At 42.4% G+C, this 24,640-nt stretch overlaps 1 protein-coding gene across 3 annotated transcripts in view; it reads left to right on the top strand.

Moving 5' to 3' along the window:
* atrnl1a (attractin-like 1a) overlaps positions 1–24,640 on the top strand; it is a 439,798-nt gene that overhangs the window by 162,369 nt on the left and 252,789 nt on the right. For all 3 annotated transcript variants that reach the window (XM_049600221.1, XM_049600219.1, XM_049600220.1), the window contains one exon: positions 13,633–13,726. In XM_049600221.1, the coding sequence (XP_049456178.1) occupies positions 13,633–13,726 (94 nt within the window). The remainder of the gene's footprint in view (positions 1–13,632; positions 13,727–24,640) is intronic.

The following is a 24,640-nucleotide window of genomic DNA, read 5'->3' on the forward strand; positions in this document are numbered from 1 at the left end:
AAGATGGTGGTTGTTGGACCCAACCATCCACACTTCCGCCCCCTTAACTTACCTAGTTGTCCGGTCACATTTCCCCCTGACGCCGTCAAGTGCCATTACACAATAATGACCACCAGCTGCACGAAAGGGCATGTGGGTGCCTGACACCAGAAATCACTGCTTAAGTGCTGGTATTCAACAACTTCGGGGTGAGACCGGGTCGATCTAACAGTGTTTTGGTGTTTTGGAGTATTAAAATGAATGACTCTGTATTTTTGCTCAAACCAAAATTTGTACATCAAAATTTAACAGAATCTAACAGAACATTCAGGTCTTTCTGTCCCTGCATCTCCATGTGTTAATGCTGCTGTGGTATACAACGTGACCAGCACTAGGAAGTGCCAACACTTAAAGGTTTCAGTCTAATACAGATGTGCACAAACATATAGGCACACACATACAGACCAAATCAACACATCTCGTTTAGGTGTGAACATGTCGCACAATGTCATGTTTTCAGTATCATCTATCAGGAATTACTTCGCTGTTGATGTCAGTCTGACCATATTGTTATGACGTGGTGATCTCTAATTAAATGTCTGGAACATTCTCAGCACAGGTGACCTGATCTGAATCTGACAAGTGTCGCAACCTGAAGCAGAATAATGTAATAAATAATCTTGCAGTGTTTTTTGTCCAACAAAACAAAATGCTTTGTTTAGAAATGTTCGTCTTTTCGCATTGCCTAGCATTGCAATTGTGTTATAGTTTTTTAGATTTTTATTTGCCATAGAGCCGCTTAACCCTTTGAGATCCACCATAGACCTGTCCCAGCAGGTCATACATATGTAATAAAAATTCTGTTTAGTTTAGGCACCTATTCAAACTTTAAAAGTTTGCGGCTGAAAATACGTGGGACCCGGACGCAGTGCGACATGTCTGCTGCAGCAGAGCGTGTCCATTATAATTAACTGCAGCTGCTACACTGAGTACAGAAGTCACGCCTGACTGCGCCGGCATTGTGCACCTCTTCTTTACTTTTACACGGTTCTTTTTTTATGCCTGCATCCTGGAGTTAGTAGCCTGGAAATCCAGACTTAAATCTAGAAAGATTTAGGGTCTGGCTATGAGTAATGCAAATGACCCAACTCGAGGGGCGGCACCAAGCATGTATTTGAAAATATCACTGCACGCAATTGGATAACACTGCAACCAATCAGAACAATATACAGGGTGACGTATCCAGAGCTTAGCTACCAGCGGAGCTAACTGGTAGATTAGACTCTTGCCGTATCCGGTCAGCAAAACAGCAAAAACGTCCTTCTTGCAAAGGAAAGACTTGAGCGCCGTCTTCTGTTCCTCTTTTAGAGAAAAAGCCAAGTCTAACTCGTTCATTGTAGCGGCCAAAGCCGTTTCAAACAACTGGTGTTCATCCATAGCCATCTTGGTGCAGCTCGGCTCCAACAGCATGGGTAATGAGCATCATTACTGACTGCCAGAGTGACTCGCTGAGCAAATTCAGTTTTGCTCTAGCGAGAACTCTGGATTTCCAGGGTATGAGTTAGCTGAGGCCTTAGGTATAATGTTTTTGGATAGTGCATTCATACATCTGTCCATCCTATACTTGTGAGGGTGATAGTTCATGAACGCCTTGTGGGAATTTCTTCAAATTTGGCACAAACGTCCACTTACACTCAAGAATGAACTGACCAGAATTTGGCAGTAAACTTAGAGCTCACTGTGACCTCACAAAACATAACTAAAGAATTCATACACTAATTATGACAAACTTTCACACTAATTCCTAATAGGATAAAACAACAATATGATGACATTTTGTATCCATAAGGTCAAAGGTCAGCTTCACTTTGACATCATAATGTTCTACAGAAACAATTTTCTGGCCGTTATTCAGTGTCATAACTCAGGAACAGAAGGGGAGACTGTTGTGGACCAAGCAGTCAAAGCACAAAAACACAGGTTTAAAGTTAAAAAGGTGTTTTTCCCAAAAAATACATTTTACAAAGCAAATGGCTAAAAACAACAGAATTAGACTTACAGGGCCCTTAAAAGAGGTCAACAAAACATAACTCTACTGATGAATAAGGCTAACAAAACTAGACGTTAACTCAACAAACATACCTAACAGAATGAGACAGTGGGGCAACATATATACCGGCTGATCAGACTGAATTAAACACAAAGGGAACTCACACAGACAGTAACTAAAGAAACCTCTAATCCCCCCATAATGTCACAGCTCTTGGTTTGTTCCATGGGACGGCCTTCTGCATGAAAACAGGCACCGCCCCCAGCCCCATCTTTTGCCCAGCTCCAACCAGGAAGTGACTTCAGGTAACTGAAAGACAAAGAGAAAGAAATTGACAACTTGCAAATGTGCGCGCTCTTTAAAGAAAACAGTGTGTTGTCAAAGTGCTGATAAGCTTTGAACTAAACAAGCTGGTGTTGTGTGGACTGGTTGGGGACAGGTTCATTGGTGACTCTAAATTGTCCGTAGGTGTGACTGTGAATGTCTCTATGTGTAGCACTGCGATAGTGTGATATGTGTACCCTGCATCTCACCCAATGTCAGCTCAGATAGCCCCACCTGGAGTTAGTAGCCTGGAAATCCAGACTTAAATCTCAAAAAAAACAAAAAACACCTCTGCAGAGAGGTGATTCTAGTTGCATTATTTGTCTGCTTGTTCATCCCTTTGTACATGTGTGAAGTTCTGTTGTTGCAGTAGTCATGTTGCCACAAGTTGCCACAGGTGTTTGGGCTTAAATTGTGGGTGTTTTGGGCATGCGACCAATGTGTGTGTGGCCCTAAACTACAACACCACAGTTACGTCCAAACTGAAACTAAACCTTAACCTTACACTAAGTTTAACCAAATAGTGTTAAAGTTAGTGGTTACATCATTAAAATGTAACGGTTACTAGGGGTAGACAATACCGCAGAATTTGTTTTTGATCTTTCTGTGAAGTTTCTGTGAAGTTTCGTTGATTCAAAACACGCATTAAACACACATTAAACACACATTAACATGGCTTAACAGAGACAGTTTCAAACACAAGTACACAAATCAGCTTCACTATAACTCGCAGCATTCACAGACAAACACTTGTCTTTATCTGGACACATTTTCCCCACAAATACAACATGCTAACGTTATTAGCACAAGTCTATGGCATTTTACATTGTATAAATTAGCCTAGCAACTAGCAGAGATTTCCTCTGCTTATATGAAGCCAGGATAAATCACACACAATTCTTAAAATGATATTTTTGTGGAGGCTTTATTGTCTTCACAATTTATTGTTTGTTATCTATGAAATTAAAGTAAATAAAAGTTTTGTTTCCACTGAGGGAAATGGTTTCAGCTCACAGAAACAGACAGGAGGTCTGCGTCACCGGGACATGTAGTTACATTTCTGGGGAGGTGCATGTCAGGCTATGCTGTCTGCGTAGACATGAAGCCAATGGCGTAGCTACGGTGTCGATTCAACACAGAAGTATAAATTCAGCATTACAGTCATGCGTATGCGGCTCTATTCATAGGACAAACGAGGGTCTGCGCCAGCCCCCGGCAGGAAACCAGAGGGCTGGGAGGTGAGCTTAGCGTCCTCCTACTGCTGACATCAGGTGAGAGTGAAACTAAGAAGATGCTGCTGGGTCTGGAGTAAATAGTACATGCACTAGATGTGTTCATGACAAAGGAATACTGTTTTTCTACAAATAGGTAAGATGTAGAAGGGGGAAACTAATCCCTGTTTTGGGATCAATCCTATTGATGCTAGCATGGATCTTCAAAATGACCCTTAACCCTTTTATAAATGATTAACCCTATGTGGATCCACTGTGTGTCCCCAAAAGGCAGGTGAGTCCCCTTACTGTGACTGTGTGAACTACTGCAGGCTATTTTACCTGCACAAGGATCGATCCATTTGTCAAACACTGTTTTAACAGACAGAAAATACACATGATTATTGAACTGTTTTGGTCAACACTATTTGGTTGTTCTGTTTGTCTTTTCTTTCTTTCAGTGGCAAATAGTTCAGATGTAGAATAATTCACGTGTTTAACGGGTAAAAACAGCTGGTTCCAATTCATTTAGTTTGATCAGTTGTGAACTCATCCCTTCCTGTCAGAGCACAGAGCTGTGGAGGCGGAGAGAATTTGTATATCTGAATTTGTTGAAATATCCAGTGAGTGATATTTAGCAGCAGCAGAGAGGGATTCACAGAAATGCACAAAAAAAACCTTTGGAGTACTGTTTAGCTCCACAAAGGGCCTTGGATTTTTTTTTTCTCCCCATTAAGTTATCTTGAGTTTTATAACTGCGCTCCCCTCGGGAATAAGACGGCGCCAAGCGAGGATCATTCTCTAATGCTTTCTCACTGACTTACTTCCTCATCTCTACCTGTCTCTGTGTGACTCATACAGACACACAGATAAAGAAACAAACACACACATGCACAGACAGCCCAGTTCCCACCTACACACACATTCAAACACTGACAACAAGCGTGTTTTTGTATTGTGTGTGTACACGCAGAGGCAGTGGGCTGAGAAATTGTACTCTCTTCAGGGGGCTTGCACAAGTCATGGGAAATATGATTTCAACTGTATCAAATCAGCCTTTTTTTGCTAAGAGGTCAGGTTTCTTTAGATTGCGGCTTATTTCTGTGATGTCAGCAAGTGTGGTGCGTGATGTGCTCTCTCCTGCATCCATTTCATTCATTCGTTCACTCCCTCTCTCCTTTATGAACCCACTGCTCCCTCCATCATTCACCTCCAGTTGCTCCCTCTCGCTCGTAGAATTGAGTTCACTTCTTCTGGGCATCTGAATGTGATTGTGTCTGCAGACTGTTCGGATGAGTCAAGTGACTATTTTACATTAAGGATCAACATGTTCAGTGAGAGAGTCTGACTCACTGCATGAATGGTGAGAGCCAGAAACATGTAAGTCTCTAGAGAAAGCCTTATCTACATTAAATTATAAAGGTTCTGGTTCTGGTTAGTTAAAGGTCACGTTTTGCTTAAGATATCTGCTTTTGGTGTCACAGTCCCAGAAAGAGATGCAGCAATGTCTCAGTGAAAATCCAGTGATGTCTGAGAAAATAACTGCCTTTCATAACACTCTCCCAGCTGGAAATGTCAGCAATGTCTCACTTAAAACACTACATTTTGTGGTACTATCCACATGGAAATGCAGCAGTTTCATAGTAAAAAACAACCTCTTTTCATGGCACTGTCCTGGCAGAAAAACCAGGTCATGTCTTTAGCAAAAGCACCCACTTTTGTGGCACTGTCCCGGAAGAAAATGCAGCAACGTCTCTGGAAAACAGCTGCTGTTCATGGCACTGCCCCAGCAGAAAATGTGGTGTTGTCTCATTAAAAAACAACCACCTTGTCTAAGATTGTCCCAGCTTGAAATGCACAGATGTCTCTGGATAAACAGCTACTTTTGGTTGCATTGTCCTGGCAGAGAACCTGGCAGGAACAACCACCATTCATGGCACTATCCGGGCTGGAAATGCAGCTGGAACAACCACCTTTTGTGGTATTATCCTGGATGGAAATGCGGCAATGTGTGGGTAAAAAAAAACACCTCTTTTCATGGCACTATCCTGGCAGAAAAACAAGATCATGTCTCTAGCAAAAACACCCCCTAGTGTGGCACTGTCTGGGATGAAAATGCAACCTTGTCTCTGGATAAACAGCTGCTGTTCATGGCACTGCCCTGGCAGAAAATGTGGTGATGTCTTGTTAGAAAACAACCACCTTCTTTAGGATTGTCCCAGCTTGAAATGCAACGATGTCTCTGGAAAAACAGCAACTTCTGGTTGCATTGTCCTGGCAGAGAACCCAGCTGGAACAACCACCTTTCATGGCACTGTCCCGGCAGAAAATGCAGCTGGAAAAAATGCCTTTTCTGGCACTATACCAGCTGTAAATGCAACAAATTCTCAGGAAAACAGCAACTTTTTGTGTAATGTCTTGGCTGGAAATGTGGCAATGTCTCAGTAAAAACCAACTGCTTTGGATGACACTATCCTGGCAGGAAACATACTTATGTCTTGGTAAAACAAAACCGCCTGTCCTGGTACTATCCTGGCTGGAAAAGCTAAAAACAACCAGTTTTGTTGTTTGTTGGTCTCAATCAGTGGTCTGCAGCTTGGCAGGCATCTCTCCAAGGTGATGCACCATCCACCATCACCTCCACTTCCCAGTGATAGTCTCCTCATGCACTGCGTCACTTCGGAAACGTTGATCCGACATGTATGAAACATACAAATGTAACTTTTGTGGTTTGCAGAAACATCTAATGCAAATATTTTTCTTCTGGTGACTGGGCTGCCCTGCGAGTTGTGAGATTAGTTTAAACTTTGTGTGTGTAACGATGGGTCATCACAGTCTGTTATGTCCATCATTTGAACCCTCAACTTTGCAGACATTAATGAGTTTAACGGACTGTTACGGTCTCCCATGAACCAGTTTGTGTATTACTTATCTATTTTGCACAGACGCTGCAGTCTGAGCCGTCATACAAGCTTCCAGTCGTGTATCCGTCCTGTATCTGTCGTGCATTCATGTCCCAGCAGCCTCAGTAGATTCACTTTGAATATCGTACGGTTGGAACAATGATGGCACGCTGACGGCTCAGATGAAGCTCCTCTCTGTGAACTCCATGCTGTAACATCCTGGAACAGCCTGCAGGCCTAGTTTGCAGTTTGATCAGCAGCGTTTGCACAGAATATAAAAGGTGAAAGAATGACAGGGAGTGTGTCTGTGAGGTGACGGGTTTCACCAGCAAACAGCAACTGCAGAAATAAAGCAGCAATTTACATTTCAGAAAGGGTAAAACAACTTGTCAATGAGGTTGGATAAGTTATGAAAAAAATCAGTGATAAACATCAATGAATGACCTCATTTATACATTTGACACTGTTTTCTTCATGTTTATCCAAACCTGATGAATAATGAATCAGTCAAAGAGTAGATATCACAAGGTTAATAAAGCTGTTGCTTTACAAACCAAGAATTTACTATCTGTATTCTGGCTTTGTTTATCGATTCAAGTATAGCATCAAAGTCCCAGTGTGTACAATACAGGGGTATTTAGCGGCATATATCAAGGAGAATTGCAGATTGAAACCAGCTAAGACTTCTCCTGGTGAGAGTTCCTTCAGTTTGCTCAGGAGGTTTTTACAGGGTGCTGAATTGTCCGCAGAGGTCTCTTCCTCTCCAAAACAAACAGACCAGGTGATTGTAACCAGTAAAAACACTGAATAAAAACAGTTTCACATTAAAAAAGCTTGTGTTTTTCTGACACTATTGTTGCGTAGGGGCTGCTAACTACGGTCACTGTAGTGAAAATGCAAAAAACGCATACACACAAAAAGGGAAATGTCCCTATCTAGAGTCAGTGTTCGGTTTGTCCATTCTGGGCTACTGTAGAAACATGGCAGAGTCAGCAGTTGGTCTGTGCTGGGACTGGAACCCAATTCCCAGAAGAAATGTTGACACTGTACATTTCTGCAAACTACAGATACGTTACATTTGTATGTTATTATGTAGCACAGATACTAAGCTTGCTTTGCCCGGGGGCCACTTTTACAAAATGACAGGGGCCCAGGGGCCAGTCGCATAGGTCAGGTGTACACAGGGATGTTTCTAGGATTAGAGGGCGTTCAGGCCTTAGCTTGGACCGCTCAGTTTTGTTGGTTGTTGGTTTCAAACAGTGGTCTGCAGCTTGGCAGGCGTCGTCTGAGTTTAAACTGTGTGTATGTAACAACAGGTCATACTTATCCCAGTGTGGTATGTCCATCAGTTGGAACCTCAACTTTACAGACATTAATTAGTTATAACAGACGTTTAAAGTGCTTCATGAACCAGTTTGTGTATTATGTGTCTATTTTGCACAGAGACTGTGGTCTGAACAGTCATACAAGCTTATAACAAGACATTCAGGCTTTAGCCCGGACCTCTGTCATGGGATCTGGAGGATCCTCCTAGGGCTGGGAAACACCAGAGGCGCCACGATATGATATAACGATTCTTAAGTCATGGCAAAATATTATTGTAGTTTGAAATAGGTTGCAATATGCCGAGTATTGGGATAAAATACATTGTGATATATAACTTTTTTTAAACTGTAAATTATGTCCCCTAATGACAACATCTGTTTTATCCAACAAGATAAAGTTTTCAGTGTGTTCGTCTCACTCCAGACATTTTTTTGTAGCTGCTAAATGTATGTAGTGGACTGAAAAAAGTAATTGATTATATTATTCTAGTAGGCTACCTAAATGTTTATTTGTGTTTGTCAAATTAATAATATCCTCAATAAAAAAAATTAGATTCTCGCCAGGTTTTTTTTTATGTAAACAGGCTCTGTTTTGGTGCTTTATTTCAAACCCTGGCACCTTATTTACATCATAAATACAAAAAAGAATCAGTTTATATTTATTGTAAATTAGAAAAGAATTGGGGGGCAACTGAACACCCTGTCAAGGGCCAGATGTGGCCCACAGCTGAGTATCACTGGTGTAGCAGATACATTGAAACTTTGTTTTAAAAGTGCTGTGGTTAATGTGAGGTTAGGTTTAGACACAAAAAACACCTGGCTATGGTTTGGAAAAGATCATGTTTGGGCTTGAGATGCCCAGTTTTTAGGGCACAGTCCCCCAAAAGGAAGCAATGGGTTCCAACAAAAAAAAAGCACAATGATGACTTGCTAGATCTCAGCTGGTTGTTGTTTGCTGGTCTGCAACTTAGCAAGTGTCTGGTCTAGGTGTCATGACATCCACCATCCCCTCCACCGCCTGATGACAAAATCAGCTCATATACTAAGTCACTTAAGAAAACTGGATATGATACATATGAAATATACAAATGTATCTGTGGTTTGCAGAAACGTACAATGCCAACATTTTCTCCTGGCGTCTGCTCTGCTGGAAGCAGGATGCTGTTTATTGCTCGAGGGATTGCAGTGGCTTCATGTTTGTTTGAGGAGAGGAGAAAAGTTAATGCGGCTCTCTGTGAGGGAATTTTCTTTGTTTTACTGTGAGATCTGGAATAATTTCACTTTTTTATCACCAAGTGACAAGCCTCACAGGCTGTGCTGTGTCTCTGTTCAAGTGTCTTAGTTCAATTTCTAATGTGGCCTTCGAGATTACAGCCAGATCGTGAAAGCTGAGAGTGTCTTTGTTGTGTGTGTGTGTGTGTGTGTGAAGCTCTCAGATGGTTGTGATATTCAGAGAGCCTCAAAACCAAAACAGTAACAAGTCGCTGGCAGCTTTTTAAGCCTTTAACCAGAATTCATCATCTCTCTGTCAGTCTGTTTTCTTTTCTGCCTGTATTGGCTTTTCTCAAGTGCTCATTGGCAAAATCTGTGTGAGTTCATGAATGCACATTTCTGCTAGCTGTGTCCTTTGTATGCCTTTGTTGACTGCCTGCTAAATCAATATTGTACGAACAGCAGGGTGACCCGAGGCTGCGCTAACACACCTGTGATTTGTCTATTATCTCAAGTCTAAAAGCCACTTCTTGTTAAAGCTCTGTTATCTGCCAAGCCCTCGCCGTTCACTGTGCATCTCTGAAAAGGTTTTCTTTCTTTGTGACAGGTCAGTGTAATTCCAAGTAATAGATTGGAATTGTATTTTGTTATTGTTGCCGCCTCTGCTGTCAGCGCCTCTTGTTTTTCAAGTAGAAGAACGTCAATTCGACTTTCAGCCCGCTGACATTTGAACGCCCCGCTGCGCAACCTTGTTTGTCTGCCACTCAGTGTATGCATGTGTGTGTTCAAGAATCTAAATATTTAAAGCAGCGTTTTCATCTGCTACCTTGTTTTTCGCCGAGCGTAAGCGATCAGATCGGGCCCTCTTCCCAGGCAGAGGAGGAGAGAGGATAGAAGAGGTTGTTTTCCTCTCATTATCCGCCGGTGCCTTGGCTTTACCTTGACCCGAGCGCACCACTGTTTTATTACAGGGCCTGTCTCGGTGCCAATTGGAGAGAATAAGAACAAAGCACAAAGTCAATTCAGCTGGAGAGGGACACAGGGAAGAGTGGCCTTGTGCGGATGTGAGCACACACACATTCGCACACACACACGCACCATAACACAAGGGTAGAGAGAACGTTCTTGTTTGTCTCTGCCATTAGTCACTCCATGCAGAAGTGATTTAGTGTCTAAATTACAGGCTCGGCTCCATGTGAATCATCCGGCTACATCATGCTCTGCTTTTGCATAACAAAACGATTAAAAAGATTAGACTCACCGAAAAAAGGCTCCCATCTCCGTAGCTCTAATCAACAGCGGAACTACCTACAATAAAGAGCTTCCACAAGCCAAATTTCACCATCTGGGATGTTACCATATGCAGCTTAATGTTCTGGACGTTTGTTTTTTCCTACTGTGAGTCGTATATGTCATGATTACATCTCAAATCTGATGTTGATAAACAGCTCATTACAGTAGAAGGTGATTTTCCTTTCCGTGGTGCATAGCAATATTATATTTCACATTTGGCCCTCTATACTGAGACATTTTAGTTTCCTTGTCATAACATGGCTGCTGTGTATTTTCTGTGTCTTATTCATGTTGGATTGCGGCTTTGACTTGGCAGTCTTCTTGAGGAGGAACAGGACCAGAAGTCTGAAGCTTTGCTTGTAGCCTTAAATATCCAGTTTGTCATCAGTGCGGCTCTTAAAGCTGTAATTTATATGTCTTTAAATTTGTAATAATGCAGTAATTGGTAGCGACCAGAAACAGAGCTAATGTGAATATTGGGCTTTCATGTAGGGGTGGGCGATATGGTCCTTCTGGGTATTTTTGCCAGTCGTCGAAACCCGGTACTTGGTCTGTGACTTGCAGCATCAGACACCAACGAAAAAGCTGTCCTTTCACGTTGGCATGATATGCTGCCGGTTGAAGTTGCAGTTCAACGGTGCTCGGCGTCGCCAGGGGGAAATGTGGGGACAACAGTGAAAGTTAAGGCGGCAGGAGGTGGATGGGTCCAACACACGCCAACTTTCACCCAAGAGGCCACATGATGTATTTCACATCGTTTGGCGGAGCTTCGCTGGCCCTCAGGGCAGTAGCTTGAACCACAGGCTGAATTCTGCATTTTCTGCATCCGCCACCGCCACCCATGCTGCTGCCGGCACGGAGCAGTTGGGAGAAATTTTCCTGGAGGCAATTCTACCAGAAAGTGATCTCTTGGTAAAAGGTTAGGAAAAAAGTCACGGTTTGGGTAAAAAGGATTAGATTTCTGTCAGAAAAGGCTTTTTTGGAGAAAGGCTCGGAATATTTCTCACACGTGCTGCCACGGACACAAAGAGTATAGAAGCAGATCGATACGATACAGGATACAATACGATACGATACATTAGCGCTGCTCGATTAATCGAATTTTAATCTAGATTACGATTTGGGCTTTCAACGATTATGCAAACAAAATAATCGACATAAAACGATTATGCGCTTCTTGTCAGTTCACTCTCGTTGTCTTGTGTTGTAAATCAAACGCACCTGGAAGCCGCGCATGCACAATACAGCCCCCTCCCCTCCCCTCCTCTCCTCTATTCACTCCACGAGCCAGTCAAGTAGGTGAACTACGAGTAATGGGAGGGGCAGGTGATCGCGGAAGCAGGGCGTAAAATTAACTTTTTACCTCATATTCCATTGGCTAGTGACCTCCAAAAATTTACCGGCCAAACATATTTTTCACCAGCCAAATAAAAAAATCGTGCCTTGTTTGACTAAAAATAATTACCTTCCAACCAATCCAACCCTGTCCACTGTGTTTCTTTGGCGTGCTTGCAGCAGAGGCTGCAGCTCATCGTGTTGGTGTGCGGGTCATAGGTCAGCCATGACCACGGCTGGCCAGCCTCGTCTAGTTTCATTTTTCAATCAAATGCCGTGCGACATTTGTGCTCCGTTTAACTGTCTGTTCTTCTTGTCCAAGTCCAACATGTTCATCTTCATTTTTCCTCTTTTCTGGCGGTGGCTTCACGGCAGAAATGTGTCAGAAGTTACCATAGAATGCCCAGGGTTCCGGTAGCTGACGTCATGCGTTCCCGGCACACATACGTACAATAAGCCGCGAGGGTCAAAATAGTCTGACGCAGCTGGCATAAATGGTCGAAGCACATAAAAAACCCACATGCAATTCAGAATTTTCCATCGGCCACTGGCGGGTTTTTGTTTTTGTTTTTGTTTTACATGCCAAACTAATTTTTTACCCGCCATTGGCGCTTGGCCCGTGTTAATTTTACGCCCTGCGCGGAAGATTTCAAAAACAGCTTGCGGAAAATGGCAGAGGGAGAGCGAGAGAGGTTGGTCTGAGTGTGTGATTGTGTGTGCGCACGTGTCTGTGTGTGTGTGTGTGTATGTGTGTGCGCATCTGGGCCAAACTCCGCTGTGCACGATACAGAGAGCAGAGGAGAATTTTAAACGCGCATGTAGAGACAGAAATGACATGCCATCATGTAAACAATATAAGTCATCACGTGCGCCGCATAATCGTGATTTCAATTTTGATCAAAATAATTGATTATTATTTTTTCCATAATCGAGCAGCCCTACGATACATTATGATACGATAAGATGTGATTTACTTTATTATCCCTGTAGGGAAATTCGTCTTGGACTCAGGAGCTGCACAAGTATTGCTGCTTTACTTAGATCAAAAGACTTACCCCCATCTTGCACTAAAATCCAATCAGTTTTTAAAACTATGCAGTTCTGATCGAACATAAATCAACATATTGTTTCTACACTTCCTGTTTCTCCCCTAACATGCTTTAAGAAACACATTTTAGTAACATATTTACCTAGAATAGCGAGAGTTGTGAACAGGAAGTTGGTGCCATACTGTTTCCTGCACAGCTAATGAGCAAAAGTGAATGCCACAGTCCTGTTTCTCTGTTTTCTCCGGTCATGTAGCAACAATTTCAAAAGTATTTTCATCTTTTTCCTTCACAGGCAGCCTTTTTTATGTGAGGACCGTCTTTATATTTATAAAATACTTTTTTAAATATTTAATCAAATAAAAAACAGTGCTGTAAAACAGTTCACTGGTGACCTTTTGTTGCCCAGAAACATTTTTTTTCAGTTTAGTAAAGAAAAGCATAACAGTGTTAAAGTAATGATGCTTTTTAAAGTTGTATTAGGTAAAGGTGCGTGCAGTTCAGTTGCGCCTGAGAACAGAGACACAAGAGAAAACATTTCAATCAGGAACTTAACACCCATTAGTACAGAGTGGGAATGACTCACAAGATGCTTCAGTGTTTCTCAGAAAATGAGTGATTTGTCCTTTTCTTCCTCCCCCTTTCCTTCATCTCCTCACTTCACTCGTCTCTCTCATCATCTCTGCTTCTTTCTCCACCTTTTTCAGCACCCTCCACTCTCCCCCACTCACTCTCTTTGTCTGCATACATTCCCTCACCTGAAACACTAGTAACCACACTGTCAGAGGATTTAAGTGCTGGATGCAGAGCAGCACCGCAGCAGTAGATTACTGTCAAAGGAACTGAAGCATTTGCTGCACAAGTTGAAAAGAAAATGTTGGTTTCTACTGTGACATTTCAGAGATAAAATCCTAACACATCTCTTTCTCTTCAAACACTGTCTTTTCTCTGCAGCGTGCAAGTGTAACAGCCACGCCAACGTGTGCCACGTCAACACAGGGAAGTGCTTCTGTACCACTAAGGGCATCAAGGGAGACCAGTGTCAGCTGTGAGTACATGATCACATAACTGCAGTGTGATTAATGCCCATCCACCTTACCCATCCATCATTAGGTCATCCAGTTAATGCCACACTTTAAGGTGATGCTAAACTTTGGGTTATAGTAACACTTTGAATAAAACTTATAGACAGACTCAAGGGTTTTTGAGTTTTGGGGAAATGTGATATTTTCTTTGTGAGGAAGATAGAGAGAATGATGATGAACAAAAGCTTGTGTGTACACAGTACAGTGTGTATGTGTGTGTGTGTGTGTGTGTGTGTGTGTGTGTTTCCCCCTGAATGTGCCAGACTTAACTGCTGCAGCACTACAATATACTAAATGGCTCGGTGGACCAACTCACCACAGAGACAGACTGAAAACTGCTGCATCAATAAATCTAACAGGCGAGGCAGAGAGCAGAGACAGAGAGTACAGTAAGTGTGTGTGTGTGTGTGTGTGTGTATGTGTGTATGTGTGTGTGTGTATCTATGTGTGTGTGTATGCCATGTCCAGGAAAATGAACATACAGTAATATGAGACAAGATGACTGAAGCAGCGAGACACGTTTGTCGTCTTTGTTTAAACTGTGATAGCATGTTTCAGGTGTTATTGATTATACATACCAGTGTGTGTGTGTGTGTGTGTGTGTGTGTGTGTGTGTGTGTGTTAGATGTTTCATAAGCCTGCTTTGTGCTTGTAATTGCTGCCATTATGCGATCGTACAGTTGTAATGTGTTTATTCAGAGTTGTGGTTTCTGTGTTCACGTCGGTGGAGCCTGCAGAGTCAGTTCACTTTATTACAGCTGATTGTTTGTTAATGTGTTTGATCAGTTTCTTTCACTTAACTGAATGAGAAAACATTGGGAGACAAAAGCTGCACAAATATTATTGCTGGTTTAAGCAGTGGTGAAGTGTGTTTTGATACAGAGTCAGATTCTTTTAAACCATAAACTGATCGTCTAATGAGAGCTACAAGCAGCTTGCAGACTTCAAATATTATTGCCACACAGCATACACCCTGCACACACACACACACACACACACACACACACACACACACATCTTGAATCGTACCTGCTTCCGATTATGTAAATGTCCCGCCCCTAAACTTAAGCTTTGACTTTCACCTCCAACCTCCACGTAACCCTGAAGTGATCCTAAACTCTAGCTCAGCTCCTGACATGAACACGACCTCACACTAAAGACCCTCTCCACATGTTTTCTGCCAACTCTGATCAGCGTTCCTTTGAGACACAGTTGTGCACTCATCACTGGAGATATTTGGCTTAATGCTGACTATCACAGGGCTGACACATTTATTTTATTTAATTTAATGTAATTAATTTACTTTTTGTCAGTCAGTGTGCAGTAAATGAAACGTCCCCCAATTTAGCCGCAGAGTGAGAGCTCCCTGCTTTCATGCTGCTCTCCAATAAAGGCAGCTGCAGACACAGACCCAGGGTGAGTCTGAGTGAGACGGAGGCAGCTGCCTGGAGGACGAGAGGCTTTGTCCAGCTATGCTCAGAGATGATTTTATCTTCTGCATTTTCTGTTTGACGTGGTAGAATTACAGGCCACAGCAACTTAATATGACGCAACGTCTGGCTTGTGTTTGATATCTGGTGTCGGCACATTTCCGATCCATTGTCAGTGTAGTTAGCACAAATTATCTCTGAGGGCTAACTTGGCTTGTTAGCTATATCACGTTAATATCACTGTCAACTGAATGTTCTCGATTTACTGGTCGATCTACGTTCCAACCAGAGCATGTGAGCGGAGCGGAGCAGGTGAAAATTTCCGCTCCTCGCTCGCAGACCTGTCATTTTGCACCGCTCGTCTGCTCCGCTTGGCTCTGCGCATTCTTCGCTCCGCTTCATCATAAATTTTATCCCACTCCACTCACTCACCACTCCGCTCAAAAAAACTGCGTTGTACTACCCTAACATGTAATCTTCTATTCACAAATAAAACATGAGCTTGGTAGATTCTCCGGGGAAGCCCTCTCCCCTCTCCCCGCAGTTAGGGACCGTTCTCCAAGGTACCGCTGCTTCTCTTCTCAGTTTCTTTTCTGAAGTACACAGTAAACTCCATAGTTTTGAAAGAAAATAGTGTGGGTGTGCGCAGGTGCAAAGATGCATTCTGGGTGGGGCATGAGCGACCAGAGCAAAGTTGGAGTGAGAGATAAGGCTCCGCTCCACCTTTTAAAAAAAATAGCCGCTCCTCGCTCAACACAAAATCGTTCCGCTCCACACTCAGCTCCGTTCCAGCTCCGCTCCGCTCACATGCTCTGGTTCCAACCCTCACCTATGGTCACAAGCTCTGGGTAGTGACCGAAAGAACGAGATTGCGAGTACAAGCGGCCGAAATGAGTTTCCTCAGCAGGGTGGCTGGGCTCAGCCTTAGAGATAGAGTGAGGAGCTCGGACATCCGGGAGGGATTCAGAGTAGAGCCGCTGCTCCTCCACATCGAGAGGAGCCAGACCTCGGGGCTGCCCCAGGACATGCTGGAGGGATTACATCACCTGGCTGGCCTGGGAACGCCTCGGGGTTCCCTCGGAAGAGCTGACAGAAGTCGTTGGGGAGAGGACTGTCTGAGCCTCTCTGCTGAGGCTGCTGCCCTCGCAATCCAGAACCGGATAAGCGGAGGACAACAAGTACGAGTACGAGTATGAACTGAATGTTCTCCTGAAGATTTAGATGATGTTTTGGCTCTCAGGCCTGCTTTAAGACCATATTTTACCCCATATTGTGTGATTGTTGATCTTGAAGAAGGCCAGAGGGCTGAAACATCATCTATCAAAGTGACATGGAGCCTGAGTGTGCAACTCTTGTTTCCCTCTTTCATGACAATAGCTACAAACATGGTTGGGATTGATGCAGTTATGAATGTTGTTCTAAGCTGAGTCATTAAGACTATCAGGCTACATATATCTTTATATATCAGTATAACTGGGTTTTCCCTGGGGTTTTTCGAGACCAAGGTGGCAAAGGCCTGTGGCGGGGGGTATCTTGACAGTTGTACTTTTAGATACCCCCCCGCCACCCCCCCATTGAATATGAAAGGAGGCCCCCACATGCTTGATCTTCACACTGCTGACTTGTATAATCAGAACAGACATGTCCTGTGATTTCCAGCCTTCTATGATTATATTTATCCTTTACAGCAGGCACATCCTGACAGCTGAGAATATTACTGTCAGGTATTGTCCCCCCTCTATTAAATGTGAAAGGAGGCTGAAAGTCACAGGACATGTCTATTCTGATGATACAAGTCAGTCTGCATCTCGAGGTGACGTCTTTCCACATACCCTTCGGGGAACTGGGATCTGACACAACACCGAAGGGAGAAGCAGGTCCGTGGAGCTGTGCGCCGGATGAAAACCGCACTGAATGCGCGCACATCTTCTTAGATAGGCAAGGAAAACCTTGTATAAAAGTTAAACATCACATTTTCCCAGCAACTGTTACCACAACATCTGCGCTACCTAAAACAATTTATTCTGATGATCATGCTAGTTAGTAGATCTGCAACAATCCCCAGCTGCAGTTGACTATGAGTGAATGTAGAGTTGCCGTGTGTGTGTATCCTTAAGTGCCTGCATTCATGAGATATTGTCTCTGCTTCTGGATTTGTGTGACGGTCTTTCATCTTTTGTTTCATTCACATAACACAGAAAAGGAATTTCTTCTTTCTGTCTGTCCGTCTGTCTCTCCTCACTGTTTGTTTGTGCTTTTAATCCATCAATGCTTCAAAATGTTTGTAGTCCCACGTCAGCTATCATGGATGCATATTCGAGAGTGTGTGTTCTGTCAAGTCACAGACAATTCACACTTTGAGGCCATTAGGTAAATTTGCTTTTATGTGTTGTGTGTGTGTGTGTGTGTGTGTGTGTGTGTGTGTGTGTGTGTGAGGTATCCAAGTGCCTGCATTCGGTGAGATATTGCCAACTAAGCTTCTGGAATAAGGCGGAATATATCTGTGTTGAGTCAATGCCGTACAGAAAGGAATTTCTTCTTTCTGTCTGTCCGTCTGTCTCTCCTCACTGTTTGTTTGTGCTGTTTAATTTCACAGATAAGAAACAGTAAATCATGAAGACAATAAAGCCTCCACAAAAATAGCATTTTAAGTCTTGTGTGTGATTTATCCTGGCTTCATATGAGCAGAGGAAATCTCTGCTAGCTGCTAGGCTAATTTATACAATGTAAAATGCCATAGGCTTGTGCTAATAATGTTAGCATGTTGTATTTGTTTGGAAAACATGTTTAGTATAAGACAGTTGTTTTGTCAATGAACTTTGTGAGTTGTAATGGAGCTGAATTTTGTAATGTTACCTTTGTTAAATGTTGCTGTTGTCCCTGGCTTCATATGAGTAGAGGAGAAGTAAGCTAGTTGCTAGGCTAATTTATACAATGTAAAATACCATAGGCTTGTGCTAATAACGTTAGCATGTTGTATTTGTGGGGAAAATGTCTCCAGATAAAGACAAGTGTTTGTCTGTGAATGCTGTGAGTTATAGTGAAGCTGATTTGTGTACTTGTGTTTGAAATGGTCTCTATTAAGCCATGTTTAATGTGTGTTTAATGTGTGTTTTGAATCAACTTTACAGCACTTCACAGAAACCCTGCCACCAATTAGTGTTTTGGAGGTGTAATTGCAGAGTGACACAGACACACACCCACACAAGTATAAATCTTCACAACTGCGAAGATCACGTGCGTAGGCTATGGCGTAGGGTCTGCTGCACAAGTATAAATCCTGCTTAAGACTCAAGCCATCAACATGCATGCTCTACTGGCCATCAGATAGCTACCCAGCAGGAATAGTGAGCTGTTTCACTGGTGGTTATACCCAAAGTCCAGCGCCGTACACGTCACGTTTTTTGTGCCCTCAGATTCATTGTTTTTAATGCAGACGCACGGCAGGCACGCTCAAACAACAGATCAACATCGAGCGGTGTGCACACATTCCTGAGCACCTATTTTTCAGGGTGTGACGACTGTGCCCAGAGATAAACTTCTGGGTTCAGCTTTTGGTATATAGGCCTACACACAAACAGTGCCTGGAGGAAGATCAGCTCTGCACTCAGGATTTCAGGTAAAAAAGTTTTGATATGGTGCTTGTAAGATTGCTTAGCAACCTCAAGCTGCCAACCGCGCTCTTGAAAGCCGGCACAGAAAAGGCACAAGAGTAACACCTAGCACCTGACCTCACATTTCCCAGGTGGTTAAAGACACAGCATGTGCACAGCCCTGTAGGAACCACGAGCAGCAAAATGGAGGAGGGCGAGGATTTTTGAGTGTCTGAACCACGACTCAGGACAAAACAAGGAGCATCCAAGAATACATGAGGAAGATGGTCCCTCGGGATGACCTGCTCAGGGAGTGCCTCAGGCAGCAGACGACACAGGGTGATGAGGAGGGAGAGGAAATACCGTGAAAGACCAAAGCTTCCATGAGTTGTACCATCGGCAGATAGAGGAAGAGCCTGACATCAAGAAATCCTACCAAGGGCTAGAAAAGTCCGGCCTGAAGGGCAGGACAGGGGCCTTGATCATGGCAGTACGAGAGCAGGCCCTGAGCACCAGGTCCATTGAGGCACGGGTCTGCCAGGACTGCTGAAACATTGACCGTTGCCCCTAGAATCTTATCGATGTCTTAGTGATAGCCGATGGGTTCTGACGTTTCCAGAAACACCAGAATCAGTAAAGATCATCCTCTGGGGGTGATCAACATTCAAACTAAATTTCTCATTAGTTGTAGCTGTTGAGATATCTTTGACTGGACCTGTGTTGGATGGTCCGTCAGTGTCCTGTGGCTGTGCCACCAGCAGAGTGAAAATGAGTCTTACAGCAAATCCACCATGTGTTCACAGAGCCGATGTGAACGTGTGAACAGTAACAGCTGCTGCACGTAGCTTGGAGTGTGAACGTGACAGGTCAAGACTGCAGGAATATGGTCTATACCTGAGCTACAGATACTCTGTGGAATAGCTCCACCAGATGTTCTCCTGCTGTTTACGTGAGGTTACAGTTCTAATTTACATCACTCATGAATAATCTATTCAAACTCAAACCTGTGTGGACTTTGTCTTATTGTATTGTGTTAGTGTGAGAACATCTGTGTACGTCAGCACTTTGACATTCACTTCACTGAGGTCTCAACTTTATTCCTCCTTGTTTTCTCTCGTGCTGCATTGTCTGTCAGACTGACTGTTGATTTAGCTTTAATTGGCCTCCTCTCCAAATGCAGAGAACTCCACTAATTGACTGTTAATTTGGATCTTTTACTGTACTTGTCAGGAGAGGAAGTGTTTGTGTTTGTCATTTGAAATGTTGCTCAACGAGGTAGCCTGTGTAGTTTTCTGTTTTACTAACTGCACACTGAGTCATTTTAGTGCCTGTGAAAGTCTCAACAGTTGAAACACCTTCACAAGAAACAACACACACACACCAAAACACACCAACAAGCAGGACCAATATCATCGTGACCTTTAATCTCCAATTTGTTCATCTTTGCAGGGGTTTACAGGAACAGCAAGCAGAGCAAAAACACTCGTCACCCGTCCGTGTGTGTGTGTGTGTGTGTGTGTGTGTCTGCAGCTGAGTCAGAGTGTGTTTTAAGTGATGAGGCAGTCCAGTCCTGTGTGGCCCTTATCTTGTCCCCATTAGGCTGTTGTAAGCAGCTTAAGCGTCCGTCCCCTTTTTGTTGGAGCTCTGCGTCCAGGACTTTAGTGTCCCCCAAGAGAGAAACAGCTCATCCTCGCCCCCGCCCACTTAGCCTGTGAGTCAGCTTATCCTTCTTCTCTGCACATATATTAAAACCTATGTGTAGCCTCAGTACCAGCCTCAGGACACGCTCAGCCGGTTTATCAGAAGCTAGTTAGCTTGCAAGCTACATGACTAGCTTTGGTTTTGCTTTGGTTGTGTTTGTTTCGTCGAGCTGCGACCTCCAGTGCTGAAAAATGAAGTTAACGCAGAAGTGCCAAATCCTGCAGTTCCCTGAACGGCCACTTGGGGCTGGCAGCAAAAGCGGGTCAATCCCTGTAGAACCCTGTGTTAAAATGCCCCAGTTTACAAAAGAAATTAACATGTTTACATCCTGGTACAAAAATAGTTTTGGTCTTTATAACTAATTTCCCCTTCATGACAACTGAAAGGGGGTTCTGCTCCTTTGTGGCAGTCAACGTGAAGCAGCTCCAAAGCTTTTAACCTCTTCAAAACGGACTTCCTGCACAAATGTATTTTCCAGTAATTACGCTGGTTTTCCCTGTAATGGCCCTGGGAAATTGTTGTTTGCATGATCCTGTATCAATCTGAAATAAAATCATACCAGCTAGAACATTCATTCTTTTTGCAGCAGAAAGCTAAGACTTCTGTCTTTCCCAGTATGACCTTACATTACCTTACATACTGTGCAAACATTTTATCTTGCCATAATTGCAACGGTATGTCCCGTAGTGGCAATCAGAAGTCATTTGAATGATCCTGTGTATATATCAATCTGAAATAAAAATCATAATACCTTGGACAATCATTCTTTTTGCAGCAGACAGCCAAGGATTCTGTCTTTCCCATTATCATACGATGACCTTGCATTACCTCACCTTACCTTGCGTGCTGTGCAAACATGGTATTTTGCCGTAATGGCCGTAGGAGGTCGTTTTTTGCCTGATCCTAAATCAATCTGAAATACAAACCATAACAGCTAGAATATTCATTCTTTTTGCAGCAGAAAGATAAGACTTCTGTCTCTTCTATCATCACACTATGACCTTGCTTTACCTTACAGCAGTGCAAATGTAGTATTTTGCTGTAATTATGCTGCAATTTCCCCGTAATGGCTGTAAGGAAGTCCTTGTATGTATGATCCTGTATATATACAAATAGATATCAATCTGAAATAAAAATTATAATAGCTGTTTCTTTTTGCAGCAGAAAGCTAAGGCTTCTGTCTTTCCCTTCATCACATCCTGACCTTGCATTACCCGACTTTTCCTCATGTGCTGGGCAAACATGCTATTTCGTCTTAATTATGCTGGTATTTCGCCATAATGGCCATTGGAGGTCATTGTTTGTGCGATACTGAGTATATATCAATCTAAAATAAAAAACACAATAGCTAGAACATTGTTTTTGTTTTGTTTTTTTTGCAGCAGAAAGCTAAGGCTTCCATCTTTTCCATCATCACACCATGACCTTGCATTACCTCACCTTACATGCTGTACAAACACAGATTTTTGCTGTAATCACGCCTGTATTTTCTCATAATTGTTGTTTGTATGGCCCTGTGTATATATATATATATATATATATATGTGTGTGTGTGTGTGTAACTGAATTAAAAACCATAACAGCTAGAACATCGATTTTTTTTTTGCAGCAGAAAGCTAAGGCTTCCATCTTTTCCATCATCACATCATGACCTTGCATTACCTTACCTTACATGCTGTACAAATGTGGTATTTCGGTGTAAATATGCCAGTATTTCCCTGTAATAGCTGTTGGAAGTCATTGTTTGTATGATCCTGATTATATCAATCTGAAATAAACACCATAAAAGCTAAAGCATTCATTCTATCTGCAGTGTAAAGCTAAGGCCTCTGCCTTTCCTGTCATCACACCATGACCTTGCATTACTTTACCTAGTGTGCTTTGTAAACGTGGTATTTTGCCGTAATTATGACGGTATTTCCCTGTAATACTTGTTGGAAGTTGCTCGATCCTGAATATATAAATATCAATCTGAAATAAAAACCAGAGCAGCTAGAGCAGTCATTCTTTCTGCAGCTAAAAGCTAAGGCTTCTGTCCTCTGTGTCATCATGTTGTACACTTGTAATGATGCCACTGTGTTATGTTATGTGCGGTGCAAAACTGTGTGAAAATGCATGGCGACACCAAAGACATGAATGATAAATCTATCACAATATCAGTATATCTCAAAAACTAAACAATGAACATAGTTCAAATAACTCATGGGGTGTAAGGAAATATGTTCTTTATGTTTCTACATTTAAACATTTTTTGGATCATTATTTTTTGTGTTTTTATTTTGTAAAATTGATGAAAAACAAGTCAATTTTTTGTATTTTTTTCAATGACACAATATAATACTTTTATCAGTTATTATGGTTTATTGACTTACATAACATTTTAGCTTAGGTTCTACAGATTTTAGAGATATGAAGCATTTAAACACAGTCTAAGAAATGTCAGTACAATGACCCTGCTCTCCGTCCATGTCTCCTCTCTGGATCCTAAACTCTTGGTTTAATAATCTTCTTTCATCTTGTCTTTAAGTTCACTTCTCCACTTGTTTTTTTCTTTCCATATTTCTATCCTGCACATGACACACAGTGAGAAACCCGAGAAGTCACTGAGCTCTGCCAAACTGAAATAAAATATAAGCACATTCAGCTTCTCGTAAAGGACCGTTCTTTAGTTCAGCAGAAATCTCAGTTACTTGGAACATGTTGGTCTAAATGTCAAGTGGTCGCTTAAACTGATTCACGCGCCACTATTGGACCTAAAGTATCATTCTGCTTTTCTGTTTGTTTTATTGTCGTTCTAAACTCCTGATTCAGGTTGTGAGCTCAGTGAGGCAGTCCAGGTTTAAGGCCTCGTCCTTGGCCGGGGTTTACAGAGGAATGAAATATTCAGTATCCGGCGCTGCTCTGTGACCTGCTGCAGCACTACAAGCGAATTCAGAAACACTCCGGCTGTAAACCTCACCTGCCCTCTTGTTCTTCTTCACTTATTCCTCTTTGTTTCCTGTCATTCTCCTCCTGCATGAGTCTTTCATGCTCTCTCTTTCCTAATCCTCCTCTGCTTCACTGAGAAACAATATGAAACTGTTAACTTTTGATATTTATTCCATATTAAGTAAAGCTTGTCAAACATCTGCACATGGGTTTGATCACCAGCAGTTTCTCTTTCTTTCCAAATGGCCACGATACAGAACTTCACTTTAGCTGCAGCAGTGATAATAAACACTTTTGTTTTTTGTTTTAAAGTCTTCCAGATGAAGGTCATGGAGCCACTCTCACCACACACATACAGAAAGAACAATAAAAAAAGATGAATACCGCTCCGTCACGGTGGAGCTTCAGCTTTTTATAGACACGTTAAAAGCCTTGATATTATAATAACAATTACATTTAGTCCGCGCACCATAGTTTTAACATTTCTTGGCAGCGGAAGTTTAATAACTCTGTCTTTTTTGTTCTCTACTGCCAGGCAAGAATTTTCCTATCTGCACTTCAGGCACACGTCATCCGTCTTGACACTTTAATGGCCTCAGAAAGCATGTACATCATTCCTCGATGATAACTCGAAAAAACCTGTTAACCCTGATATTTTTCTTTAATTACTTCTGCTGAGTGTTATAATTTACATTATACTTAAAAGCCCTTATGCTCCTGGACCACCAGGCCCCTTGAAACACATGCAAATCCCATTATGTATTTTGAAAAATCCATTAGATTTCTGCTGGAGAAATCAATTGGTTCTTTACCTAATTGTGCTGCGGCGGAGCTCACTGGTCATTAGAGACTTTCCTTTAACTTAAAGGTCACAACTCTCAGCCACAGCCAATTACTGTCCATCAACAAGTGTGCGTCTTTTTTAAAGATAATCAGCCTCTATCTGGTCACAGTGAATAACTGAGAGATGGTGAAATGTCAGAAATGAAATTTAAATGAAACGCTGAATAGATTGTTTCTGATGGGTGACAGCGGCTGATGTATTTAAACTGAAATGCCATGTTATTCTCTTTCTATTGTCAAAAGTATATCAAGTATGTTTCTCATTTTGTTTTTCCACTCACCAGCAGTGATTAATGTCAATGCAAAAACATCTGAGAGACAGAGACGAATACAAAACAAACCTTCTGAGTTAGGTTTAAAGCTACAACTACAACAATTAAGG

The sequence above is a fragment of the Epinephelus fuscoguttatus genome, linkage group LG16, assembly GCF_011397635.1.
Source record: "Epinephelus fuscoguttatus linkage group LG16, E.fuscoguttatus.final_Chr_v1".
NCBI lineage: Eukaryota > Metazoa > Chordata > Actinopteri > Perciformes > Serranidae > Epinephelus > Epinephelus fuscoguttatus.